The sequence below is a fragment of the Chelonoidis abingdonii genome, chromosome 5, assembly GCF_003597395.2.
Source record: "Chelonoidis abingdonii isolate Lonesome George chromosome 5, CheloAbing_2.0, whole genome shotgun sequence".
Taxonomy (NCBI): Eukaryota; Metazoa; Chordata; order Testudines; family Testudinidae; genus Chelonoidis; species Chelonoidis abingdonii.
In genome coordinates, this window is record NC_133773.1 from 55,397,915 (window position 1) to 55,411,635 (window position 13,721).

The 13,721-nt window shown below is 41.2% G+C and overlaps 1 protein-coding gene across 3 annotated transcripts in view; it reads right to left on the reverse strand.

Moving 5' to 3' along the window:
- INPP4B (inositol polyphosphate-4-phosphatase type II B) overlaps positions 1-13,721 on the reverse strand; it is a 329,709-nt gene that overhangs the window by 171,481 nt on the left and 144,507 nt on the right. For all 3 annotated transcript variants that reach the window (XM_032768984.2, XM_075066288.1, XM_032768983.1), the window contains 2 exons: positions 11,874-12,021; positions 3,667-3,797 (listed from right to left, as the gene is read on the reverse strand). In XM_032768984.2, the coding sequence (XP_032624875.1) occupies positions 3,667-3,797; positions 11,874-12,021 (279 nt within the window). The remainder of the gene's footprint in view (positions 1-3,666; positions 3,798-11,873; positions 12,022-13,721) is intronic.

Here is a 13,721-nt window from a genome sequence, read left to right on the forward strand (position 1 = left end):
GGGGTTGGATGGGGTGGCAGGGGGCCGTCAGGGGACAGGGAAGGGGGGTGGATGGGGCAGGGGTCCAGGGGGAGCGCTGTCAAGGAACGTGGGGGGTTGGACGGGGCAGGAGTCCCAGGGGGCTATGACCCCCTCATGGGGTGAGGAGGAGGGAACTGGTTGTTAATATTTTGGCAGCTCATCACTGCCCCAATCTCCCTCTTGTTCATATACCCAAGGCACTTGAGCGAAGTGGTGCTTCCAAAGGGGCTAGCTAACATGCCTAAACATCTGGGTTAAAGCCCTGGTTGCTTTTTCACGCAGATTGGTAACCCAACCACTTTGCAGTGAGGATGCAGGCTAAATCCCTTGAATGCATGATAGTCCTCTATTGTAGCCTTCCCACAATTCCCCATGGGTACCCAGAAGGACAGAAAAGTTCCTTTATAATTCACTGGGACAGAATCATAGAGTAGTTCACCTTACTGCAGCACATACGAACCATCGGAGGTGCTCCCCAGAAGTCGTAGTGACACACACTGGGGAGTGCAGCACGAGTGAGGACACAGTAACTCAAGCCAGGCTAACCTGCAAATCACCCAGGCTAACTCTGAAGTGGAGAAACATACTTAGAGGCACAACACTGAATCTCAGGCAAGGCTTCATAGGTAAGCATTCTCTGACTTTTGGAGCCTTAAGTGGGCAACGCATACATCTAAATATACATTTTTGGAGCTTGATCTTGCACTGCTCTCAGAGAGTAGAATGCAGGTTTGGGGTCTCAGTATGGAATATTATATATTTATAACTTATGCAGTGCACAAAAGTGTGCAAGGATTTTAGAGCAGAGCAAATACACAGGTATGATCCCTAACATGACGAGCTTAGAATGTGATTCAATAAGTGAAAATAAAGAAATAAGGAAGATGAGATGAAGAAATGCAATGGTCGCAGCAAAACATTATACAGTTACTTGACTATGGTGCCTGTACACATCTCAATGTTCCACTCAAGTAAGTTTTTTAAAACAGTAAATTAAGTCACTTTTTGAAGGTAACATTAAAGTAGTAAATTTTTATTTATGTCAATCAAATATCTTTCAGTGGTAGATTAGCACTAAAAGATCTTGAAGTAGTGAGTTTTAAGAAGAGATTTGAGTGTTAACCTTCCACTTAACTGTTCATACTTTATTTATCATCTTCATTTGATTAGTTTTCTTTTTGTATCTTTGTTGCATATGTTTCTTTTGTTCTTACAAATAACCTTAGACTCTACTATCTGTTTCTGTAATCTCAGAACACAGTTAAGACCGATAAATAAGCATCATCAATGTGCTCAAAGACAGTTGGCATGTTACCAATTTTTCAAGATTTATGTTCTATATGTATGTTCTTTTTTATCTTGAAAGGTTATTTGAATGTTTTCTTAGAAGTGCTTTTTTATTGACTTCATAAAATTCTGTGTTTGTTGCTTTGTGTGATGATATATAGGACACCTTCAAAATGTAATTAACAAAATATTTCAAAAACTGTGTCTCAGCTCGAATAAAGGAACATAGGAATTGCCATAATGAATCAGACCAGTGGTTCATTTATTGCAGTATCCTGTCTACAATAATGGCCAGTACCAAATACTTCAGAAGATGGCAGATGAACCCTTTGTCTAATGCAACCTCTTAACCACATCCTTGCAAACAAGTGACTCTCCGATGTTTATACAGCATCTAGTCTAATGGAAAGCTATTCTGAACAGATGTTCTTTGGGGGTGGGAGTGTAAGAGAGAGAGCGTGCATGTGTGTAAATGAAATCCACCCTTAGTTGTTATAGTATGCTCAGTACTGAACAGGAAGAAGGAAGAATGATAAAAGTGAATTTTTCATCCATTAACATTTTGGAGAAGACAGACTTGTCTCTGAAATATTTTACACAAGGTAGTAATTATGTCATAATTACTTGTGTACAGTTCAGCATACAGATGGAGATTACTCTGCTGTGCATTGTTTAAGGTAAACATTCACTTTAAAACTGGTTACTCCATTTTTCTCAGCATACACAAGAGGCAGTTTCATTAGCTAAAACAGAAGATACTAGGGATGGAACTGGGCAAATACTTTTTAAACATCTCTAATCTTTTACTGGAACTTTTAAATGAATTTTCTACAACTGTTCATGCTCCTTTTATATTTACTTTCCACAAATATTCTGGGCACGCTCCCTGTACCTCACAGAGATCCACTGATTTCAGTGGAGGTCTGGAGTCAGCCCACGCATAGCAAGTTGTAGAATTGGATCCTTAGCAAGCACATTTACTGCTGGGATTGTTTGCTGAAATAGCAAGCTTTATGTGACTCATGCAGCATAGTCCTGGAAAGCAAATTTGAAAATGTTATAGTTCTGTCTATTGGCACCTGAAACCTGCTTTAAAGCATTCCACTCAGAGAGAAAGCAAAAATAACTGTCCATTCAGAACACATTGAAATTTTAAATATTGAATATTCATAACAAACTACCCAGAAACAACCTATGTGCCCAAACTTAATTTACAGAGATTGTGAGATGCATTAAATAAGTATAATAAACAAACAGTAAGGATATTCAGCAAATAATACTGAATGTCAGGTAAATTAGAGAAAATTAGAATCTGTATGTGGACAAATTGTGAATCACCAACAAATGTGTAATTGAAAGAGTTAATTATTATGCATTAATCACTCAGCTCTCATTTGGTGAGAGTATCACTGGTGGAGAAACTGGCCAGTTTCCCATGCATATGGTGCACAGCAAATTTGTCACAGATGTTGTACTGGGTTTGCTGGCACACGGACAAACTCCTCTATTTATGCGTTGCAGTCTATGGGCAGAGTGCTGTGTAGTATGTTTACAGAGCCAGCGCCAAGCCAGCTATCGTTTGCACTTCACACCAGCACATAATGCCTCCTGTACGGCAAAAGTAGAGGTGCAAATAGCTGCACTTTTGGAGCCCTGGTGGTAACGCACAGCAACTGTCTGATGATAGGTTGCCCATCCTAGGAGTTCAATGCTTTCCTGAATGTGGGCAACGCCTCTAACACATCAAGGAGGGGAAATATGGGATCTGCTGCTGGCTGATATGCCTTTAAAAGCAACTCTGTCAACAGATGTTCTTGAAAAGGTGGCTGCATTTTGTTGTTACTCTTTAATATCTTTAGTGACTGGTTGTCTGCAATGAATAAGCTGTGTGGACTACCTGTAGGATACTGTATGTGGAGTAATGATATGGATGTCAGATACACCTACTGTCCCATGTGGTTTCCTCACTTGTATGATTATAAACCATGTAAATCCTGAAAATGAACTGAGGTGCATGAAAGGTAGTGTAGACTTCACTTTTTGCCAGGAAATGTGCTCAGAAGTAGGGTGCTTATTAGTATCTCAGAAATGTTGGGAGAACAAGCTACTAATTTTTTTTGAAGTTGCTTGTGTGGGAATTGTATGCACAAATTTTAGTAACATATGAAAGGATTTGGGCATGTAACTGAACCCCTTTGCAATATGCAACTCATACACACAATATACAATCTCTCCTCTTCCCCCAACAACTACTCCCATTGTGAATTGTGTTTAACTCTCTTTGAATATACTAGAGTGAAATGTCCATTGTACAAGATACTCATTACCTCTGCCGGAGGATAGAGATTATTTCCATACCTGTATGTTTCCCAAGATCTGCAAGAGTATCCTGGTACATGTTCAGCATCTGTTCACAATGTGCAACAACATTTTTACGCATATTGTCCCAGTGTGGAGCAAGTTCTCCTAGCTCTTTTAGGTCCTGATTCCTGCATCAAAAGGAAAAAAAGATGGCGTTAGCCCAAATACAGTTAAGTATGTACATGTTAATAAATGTTAAGTAGGACTGTGAAGCGATTAAAAAAATTAATGATGATTAATCGCACTGTTAACAAAATCCCATTTATTTAAATATTTTTGGATGTTTTTCACATTTTCAAATATATTGATTTCAATTACAACACAGAATACAAAGTGCACAGTGTTTACTTTATATTAATTTTTTATTACAAGTATTTGCACTGTAAAAAACAAAAGAAATAGTATTTTTCAATTCATCTAATACAAGTACTGTAGTGCAACCTCTTTATTATGAAAGCTGAATTTACAAATGTAGAATTATGTAGAAAAAACTACATTAAAAATAAAACAAAAGTAAAATTTTAGAGCCTGCAAGTCCACTTAGTCCTTCTTCTTGATCAGACAAACAACTTTGTTTACATTTGCAGAGGATAAAGCTGCCTGCTTCTTGTTTACAAATGTCACCTGAAAGTGAGAACAGGCATTTACATGGCACTGTTGTAGCAGCATCGCAAGATATTTATGTGTCATAAGCGCTGAAGATTCATATGTCCCTTCATGCTTCAACCACCATTCCAGGGGACATGCATCCATTCTCCGACAACGACCAATATCAGCTGCTTCAGATAGAAGCCTGGCAGTAGGCTGTTAGGAGGACACTTTCTGGTGTCCTCTTAACCCTCAGCAATAAGAGACTGGCTCATGTCCTGAAGCTTAAGGGTTTATATCCCTTCCAAAGTGCTTTGCTTTTGATATTGATTATTGTTTATGCAAATATATTCCCTGTAAATGTCTAGGGTTTTTTTGCATCCTGCTAAACACTTGGCCTCTGATATGTTGTGGCAATGGATTCTACAGGCTAATTATTTTTGTATGAAAGAGTATTTCCTTTTACTAGGTCTGGATTTACCATCTTTCAGTTGCATTGGATGTCCCCTTGTTGTTGGATTATCATTGTCCCATTCATTATTTTGTGTATTTTTAAGGTATCTCCTCACATTTATCTCTTCTATAATCCCAGTCTTTGCAACTTCTCTTCATATAAAAGTCTGTCCTTGCCCCAATCCATCTCATCTCCAGTCTTTGTCTCTATTTCTACTATAATCTTTTTTAAGATGGAGTGACCAAAGCACAGTATTCCAGATGAGTGTGCACCATTGACTTCAAAAGAGAATATTTTCCATTTCATTCTCCAGCATGTACCTTATACATCCTAATATTCTTTTTGGTGTTTGTAGCGAGGCGGTGTGGCTCCCCTCCTCCACAGGGAGGGTTGAGCCCCGTCAATCATTCCCCAGGGCGGAACCGCTGGGCAGAAGTCCCACCCCTCAGAGGGTCAGGCAGTGACCTGGATGGATAAAAGCCGGGCCCCAGCCTTCAGTCAGGCCCCAGCCACCGCCAGGAGCAGACGTGCCCGCCGGCTCTCATCACTGGGAGGCTGCTGAGGTCAGAGGCCGGTACCAGGAGCTACCAGAGCTACCCCGCAGCCGCCACGATGAGGAGCTGCCAGAGCTACCCCGCAGCCGCTACGACGAGGAACTGCAAAGCTATCCCATCCTTACTACGGCCCCGAGGAGGCGTTGGACCAGACCTGGGCTGCCTTCCTGGAGGTATTCCCAGACCTACCGCCCAGCCCTGAGTGGGAGGAACCCATGGTGCTGGAAGTCCCGGCGGACCAGGTAGGAGCCGAGGGGGAAACAGGAAGTAGCCCGGGGGCAGCTGACTACAGTCAGGCTGCAGAGGGCCCCGTGCCTATGTCAGTGTGTTTCGCTGAGGATCCCCACTGACCGCCACTAGCGGCGACAGCCGCTACTAGGGCCCCGGGCTGGAACGCAGAGGAGTGGGCGGGCCTGCATTCCCCCTGCCACCCGTAGCCGGGTGGCAGAATCCCCCCTCTCCCCGGCCTAGAGAGGCCAGTGTGCTTGAATCATTGTATCACTGTGCTGGTGTCCCACCCGAACCAAGGGCTGGGCCCCCTCTGACTTTGCCACTGCTCTGCCCTGCCCCCAAAGGGTCAGAGCTCCTTGTACTGTGTTTGGTGCCCCGCCTGAACCAAGGGCTGGGCCCCCTCTGACTTTGCCACTGCTCTGCCCTGCCCCAAAAGGGCCAGAGCTCCTTGTACTGTGTTTGGTGCCCCGCCCGAACCAAGGGCTGGGCCCCCTTTGACTTTGCCTGTGCTCAGTCCTCTCCACAGGGACCGAACGTCCCCCGGACAGTGGACCGCGGGTCCAAGGGGCCGGACCCTTGGAGGACAGAACGAGGCCAGTGTGGCTCCCCTCCTCCACAGAGAGGGTTGAGCCCCGGCAACCCTCGTTACAGTGTTTTTAACCATCACTGAGCATTGCATGGAGTTCTTCATTGAGCTCCCCACAATGATAGCCGGGGTGAAAGCCTGTCCCAACTGAAGTCAGTGATAGCTTTGACATTGACTTTATTGAGGTTAAGATTTCATCCTAGGCTTTTTCCATGACTTGACCTAGTTAATTGAGAACCCAGTTATGTGTATGAATAGTTCAAAATATTCCCTTCAAATGTCATTACTTTGTATGGTCAGTACTAAATATGTTTCCTCTAGAGAACTTTGACAGAATTACTTAGAAGTCTATTCTCATAGCCATGGGAATAAGAAAGTGACTTTTGCTATTATTATGGTCATTACAGTGGTAGCAAACTCTAGACACTGTACAAATAGTAAATATATTAGTAATAAAGGATATTCTCCATAACTATTTCAGCTACGTTTACTTAAAATCCTGCACCCACACTAGTAATCATCCATGTATATTTGAAAGTCAAAATGCAGAGTATTAGTCTGGACATTCTTTTTGGGCCATGTGGAACAGGGATGCTCAGAGTTTACCTAACCAAGAGCCAAACTGGAAACTTGTCACATGGGCAAGGGCTACATACTGTTTTACACTATGGATCAAATTGCAGTCACTGTAATGCAGTCATTCATGGATTCCACTATTAAAATGAGCATAGCCATGTGATCCTCATAAAACTCTGCAAAGCACACTTTGGCCACCTTTGGTGCAGGAGTTCAGCAGGAGAAATGGAGATGTTTGTGTGTAGGCAGAAAGACAACAGGTCCAAACTAACCTGCATGTAAACGTGAGGGGCCACTTGAAAAGTCTGCGCCTTCTGTCACGGTGGAAAGGTAGGAAAACCTGCAGTTGAGCTGGAGTCTTGTACGCCAGTAACTCTCTCAGGCAACGGTGTCAGCATACCAGTGGCCTAGCCATTGTTTCGTTTTGTTGTTGTTTTTTAAAAGGCATCACAGTGAGGGAGGATTTTGAAGGAAGATTCTGAGGTAGCTTTGTGGATGTTTACAAGGAGCTCCTCCAAGAGTAAGCGACAGTATGGGAGAAAACACAAAACTGCTTGTTTTGAAAATTTAACAAGTAGGCAATGGAGACTGGCATCATGGGCCTATCAGAGGCAGGAGTCGACATCTTGATAGTGAATGGGAGATGACAGGTTGCAGCTAGGCAGTGAAGGGCCTTGAAAGTGAACATAAGTATTTTACATTTGTTGTGATTAAGGAGGAGCCAGTAGAGGCATGTGAAGAAAGGGGTAACAGTCAAAGAAATGGACTAGAAGAATAATCTTTGCAGCAGCATTCTGCATGGATGAGAGCAGGGAAAGATTGCATTTGACAAAGCTAGAGAGAAAGATGTTGCCATAATTGATACATGAGATGATCAGAGCCTCGATGGGCGTTTTAGCTGTGTGGATAGATATGAAAGGTCTTATCTTAGACCTGGGCTACACTACCCCTGCTGGTTGATCTAAGCTATACAATTTGAGTTACGTTAGTAGCGTAACTCAAGTCGACATAGCTTAGATCTACTTCCCCCTTGGTCCACACTACGCTATGTCAATGGGAGACACTCTCTCGCCGACATGGCTTCCGCCTCTCATTGAGATGGAATACAGAAATCAATGGGAGAGCGCTCTCCCATCAATTTATCGTGTCTGCACTAGAACCGCTAAATCGATGCAGCTGCATCGATTTAGCTTTGTAGTGAAGACAAGACCTTACAGGTGTTATGCAGAAAAGATGAGAGGTTTGGATATAGCCTGGATGTGAGGACCTAGAGAGACTTCAAAGTCAAAGATGATGCCCAACTTATGGACCTGAGTGACAGAAGGATGGTGCTGATGCCCACAGTGATCGAGAAAGGATGACGACTTAGGTGAAAGGGGACGAGTAAGAGCTCTGTTTTAGCCTTGTAGAGCTGGAGTTGAGCCAACTACTCTGTAGAGCAGATTCTCAGCTGTTGTAAATTGGTGTAGCTCTATTGACTTTATTGGAGCTACAGCAGTTTACACCACCTGAGAATCTGAACTAATAACTCCACCTGTCATTCTATAAAAAGGGTTTACTGATGCTGTTTGCCTCTCTCTCACAGTGTTATTCGGCTTAACTAATATTTGTAACGTGATTTGGGACCCTCAGATAAAATATGCTATAGAAGGGTAAAGTTCTATCATTAAAGGAATAGAAAGACATTTTTCAAGATCTAATGCTACACATCTTAGCTTATTCTTGTTTGGTTATAAACCATAGTACTTACAGTCAGTCTCTCTCTTTCTTGTTACTTAAGTCTATTGTCTTGAACCCCCATATGTATTCTCAGCTAATAATGATAAAGGTGATGTTTACTGGCATTTTAGCTTCATGAAATATCCAAATGGACTAGATATAACAGAGATCATAATGAAGTATTTTCAACCATAACTCATAAAAGGAATTGTAATGACTTACCATCATTGAACTAGATGGTAGGAGTACAGATGAGAAAAGTTGTAATAAAATTCTAAATGTCCAAATACTACTTACTTTATTTTGTGTTTTTTGATTACTGTCCTTTATGATTAAAGGAAAGAATATTGGCAAAAGCCACTAATATTTTAAACTTCCATGCTAAACTCCAGATGAGCATCATGCTTCATATTTATTTTGAAAAAAAATATCATGAGTCCTGTAGGCCCTATTACGGGACACCATGGGCAGGTGTCTCCTTTGCCTTGTACTTATATTCCCTAAAATTCATTGTCTGTAGTTAGACACACTATAACCATCCATGACTTGTTTTTCTTGTGCGTTGTTTCCCTGTTGACAATAATTCCATATATTTGTATTAGCTTACAACCTTAATTTACATCAGAGAGAGAGAGAGAGTAGGGAGAATAAACATATCTTGTCTGGCAAACAATCTGTTTTTTTTAAATCTCTGCTGGTGACTCGTACCTTGATATAGACTCTAAGTATGTATTTTTAGTACACTTCTACCCCCCTATAACGCGGTCGTGGGGAGCCAAAAATCCCTACTGCATTAAAGCTAAAACCCTGTTATATCGGGGTAGTAGCAGCAGGGCTCCAGTGGTGATTTAAAGAGCTCCGGGCTCTGATCGCTGCAGGGAGCCTGGGCCCTTTAAATTGTCGGTGAGCCTCACTGCAGCAGTCCCAGGGCAGTGGCAGCAGGGCTCCAGTAGGATTTAAAGGGCCCGGGGTTCCCCACAGCACCCAGAGCCCCAGACTCTTTAAAGTGCCACCCGAGCCCCACTGCCACAGCCCCGGGGTAGTGGCGGCAGGGCTCCAGTGGTGATTTAAAGGGCCCAGGGCTCCCTGCAGCAGCCGAAGCCCCAGGCCCTTTAAATCGCCGGTGAGCCCTACTGCCACAGCCCCAGGGTAGCAACAGCAGGGCTCCGGCGGTGATTTAAAAGGCCTGGGGCTCCCCCCAGCACCGGATCTTTGCTTTTTTTGCAAGGGTGTTACGTTGTTGAGTCACATTTAGTTTGTGATCCACTATAACCCCCAGATCCTCTTCTGCGGTATCCTCCCTAGGCAATCATTTACCATTTTGTATGTGTGCAATTGATTATTCCTTCCGAAGTGTAGTACTTTGCATTTGTCCTTATTGAATTTCATCCTATTTATTTCAGACCATTTCTCCAGTCTGTCAAGATCAGTTTGAATTCTAATGCTGTTCTCCAAAATGACTGCAACCCCTCCTAGCTTGATATTGTCCAAAAACTTTATAAATGTATACACTAAGTCATTATACAAAACATTTATGAAGATATTGAATAGAATTGGACCAAGAACAGATCCATGCAGGACCCCACTCAATATCCCCTTCCAGCTTGACTGTAAACTATTGATAACCACTGTCTGAGTTGGCTTTTCCAACCAGTTGTGCATCCACCTTATAGTAGATTCATCTAGGCTATATTTCACTAGTTTATTTATGAGATGATCACGTGAGATATCAAAAGTTTTACTAAAGTCAAGATTATCATATCTACTACTTCCCCCCATTTACAAGACTTGTTACCACGTCAAAGCAAGATATTAGGCTGGTCTGACATGATTTTCTTCTAAACGCTTACGAACTGATTGATAGTTTGCTCCATTGTCTTTCTGGGTACCAAAGTTAAGCTCGCTGGTCTGTAATTCCCTGGTTGTCCTCATTCCCCCTTTTTATAGATAGGCACTACATTTGACCTTTTCCAGTCCTCTGGGATCTCTTTTGTCTTCCCCAAGTTCTCAAAGATAATTGCTAATGGCTCAGAGATCTCTTCAGCCAGTTCCTTAAGTATTCTAAGGCCCTATCCACTTGAAAACTTGTATAAGTAATGCTTATTCTTTTCCTTTTTTAGCCTTTAATCCTACCAGTTTCACTATATTAGTCATCCATTCACTGCTAACCTTTTTGGTGAAAACTGAAACAAAAAAGACATTTAACACTTTGTCCATTGCTGTGTTTTCCATTATTGTCTTTGCCCCCTTATTGTGTAATGGGCTGACACTTTTCTTCATCTTCCTCTTGCTTCTCTTGTATTTATAAAATGTTCTTCATGTCTTTAGGTGGTCTAATCTCATTTTTTGCCTTGACCTCTCTCATTTGTCCATACAAGCTTGTGTTTTATTTATATTCAGAATTTGACCTAGTTTCCACTTTTTGTATGACTCTTTTTTGAGTTTCAGGTTTGTTGAAGATCTCCTGATTAAACCAGGGTGAATACCTATAGTATGACTAATGGCTGGATCCACCACAGCTGACAACAAGAGGAGTTCTCCCATTGACTTCAGAGGCATTGTAGGATGATTCTGGCCCTCACATGCTGCTCCAGTAGCATAAAGGGGATGCAGTGGAGTTGCAAAAGACCAGGGTGAAAATTCTTCCACTGCAGGAGCTGCACAGATCTTATCTATGTAGCCCTAGATCCCCCTACCTTGCAGGTCTCACTGAAGTCATACTAGGGAGCAAAGAGGGTGGATTGTGTCCATCGTGTTGTTATTTACTACAGAAATTCTATGCTGCAGGGCATCCACGGGCAGGAAGCTGTTTCATTCCTGGCAGCAGCCAAGAATTTGGGTGGCACAAAAGTGGATTAATACCACCTTTGGCTCCTGTCCACCTTTCCCTGGGCTGCGTTTTCTGTTATGCTCCTTGGAAGTCCTTTTTTGATTGGATAGGTGCATTCATATGGGAAGATTGTATAAAGCACCACATTTGAAACCTGGCACACTTTTAACTAACAAATAGAAATTAATTATAGGAACGTGATTTGTATATTCACTACTCCTACACTTCATTCCAACTGCGTTGAATCTTATTGCCTGTGTTGTAGTAATCCGCACCATTGATGCTGCTAGGCATAAAGCCAAGCTCTCTACAGAGCAGTTCACACCATGTCATGTGTTATTGTGATTATAAAATGTTAATTATTCAAAATATTTATATTATTAATCAAATGTTGATTCTGAGAAGTTCAGACCCATGACTGTATTTGGCACAATTCACTGCTCAGAATTTATAGTCACTAGACTCTTAGAATTTCAGAGAAACAAATTGTGCTGATTATTGTCATAGCTATGAATTATCAGCCGGTGAGATCACCATATTTCCTTAGCCATTTCATAAAATATTTTAGGTTGCCTTCACCAATAATCACGTATATTACCTCAACTAAGAAATAATACCTAATAAAAGATATTAACAGTTTTTATTTTGTAATTTTGTTACCCTTACCTTCTCATATCCTCCTTTATGTGCAGATTGATCAATTCCTTGGGAACATGGAAAGAAAGAGTGCTCTCAGACATCTGTTCTCGGATATGCAGCCACTTGTTGTCAGAAGTAGGAAATCTGTATAACTTACAGATTGGATTTTTTAATACTGTAGAAGAGAAAAAAAGATGGCATTGCTTAATTGTGGCTATATGTTTCTTTCAGAAGTGACTACAATGGTTTAGTCCACAAATGTAAAATTATTTCTCTGTCCTCCTGTATTTCCAAACTTAAGTCCAAAGATAAATGTATTATCCATTAAATACATAGCACTCAAGGCTGCACAACCCAGTGCAGTAGATAATTAGATTCTACCTAGTACAGTAGGTATCTGGCATATTTATCATTACTGTTGAAGTAAGAACGCAAGCTCAAGCTCTCTGGCACATATTCATGAGACAAAAGTAAAAAGCAACTTAAATGATGGATAAATAAACAGTGAAATCTCATGCTAAGAGCTGATAACATTATCTGTAACCATTTGCAAGGTGTGTTATTGAACTCTCAGGCTTCCATACATTTGAAAGTGAAACCATATGGAGCAGATATAGCACAACCCCATTTAGATATTATGGTATATCCTTCCCTAGCTACATAAAGGTCATTAACACAAACAGGTGTTGCATATGTATTTTAAGAGGAAAATATGCCTCACTGATGTGTCACTGCACTCTAGCACCCTCCAGAACTATATGTAACAGTCACAGGCTCAGTCCTGCAAGATGCTGAGCACCCTGTCCCTAATCCAGAAAAGGGATTACTCTTGTACTTAAATTATTTGTCAGTGCCTTGCACGTTTAAGCCTGAGAACAGCATATTTTCTCTCTCAGATCTGCTGTATAGTCATATTTTCTCAAAATTGCATAATGATGCTCTATAATGAGCCTGTGCAATTCCTGTGCTCTCCTTATGTCTGCTCTTGAGCCCTTTTTCTGTTCTCTACTGATTCACCAGAAGAAGCACACAGGGGAAACCTAGAAAAGATATCTTTTCTTTTACTTCCTAGATAAGCTTACTGGGAGATAAATGTTTGTCCTTAAGACACATATACACATCCGCTGCTTTTTAATTCAGAATGACTTTAGACAGCAATCCGAACCCTCCAACCTCTCCATCAAGCTACTGATCTTTTCACATTACTGGTAAAAGCTGCCTTGGACCAGCCTCTCATTGATCCTGACACTCATGATTGTATAATTCAAATAAATGCATTATCTGTGATCGCTTTGAAGAAACTGTTGCTTTTAAAAGCACATCAACAAGTGGAACTTGCAACCTACATTACAACTCACTACTGAGGGAAGTGCTCTCTCCCATTATTGCCTACGTACACCGATTCATGCAGCATGAATAACATAGCTATAATAAACAAATGCCAAACCATCAATCATTCCCAAATGCATTTAAAAAAATCAGACTTGTTATGAAAATAAAAAAAGGACTGAAAATGAAAACAATAAAACTAGAGGATCTACATAAATGAGATGATTACTGGTAGGCAAAGTTACAGCCCACTTCGTAAAGAATCAATATGGCACATGCTCATTTTTTAACAGCTCGTTTATTTTCAGGAACTGTCCTCTTTCTTTGGTTTTGAAGAAATTTCATGAAACTACTCTTCTTCCATGGAAAACTTAAGACCTCTGAGGTATCAACCTCTTTTTTATTGATAATAAATTTACTTCTAAACTACATTATTTAATATTAAAGAATATTTTAAAAAAGCAAACATAATAATTCTTAATGATGTTTAGCACAGATGAACAGCAGCATTTTTTGTCTATAGATCTCAAAGTACCTAAACAAAAG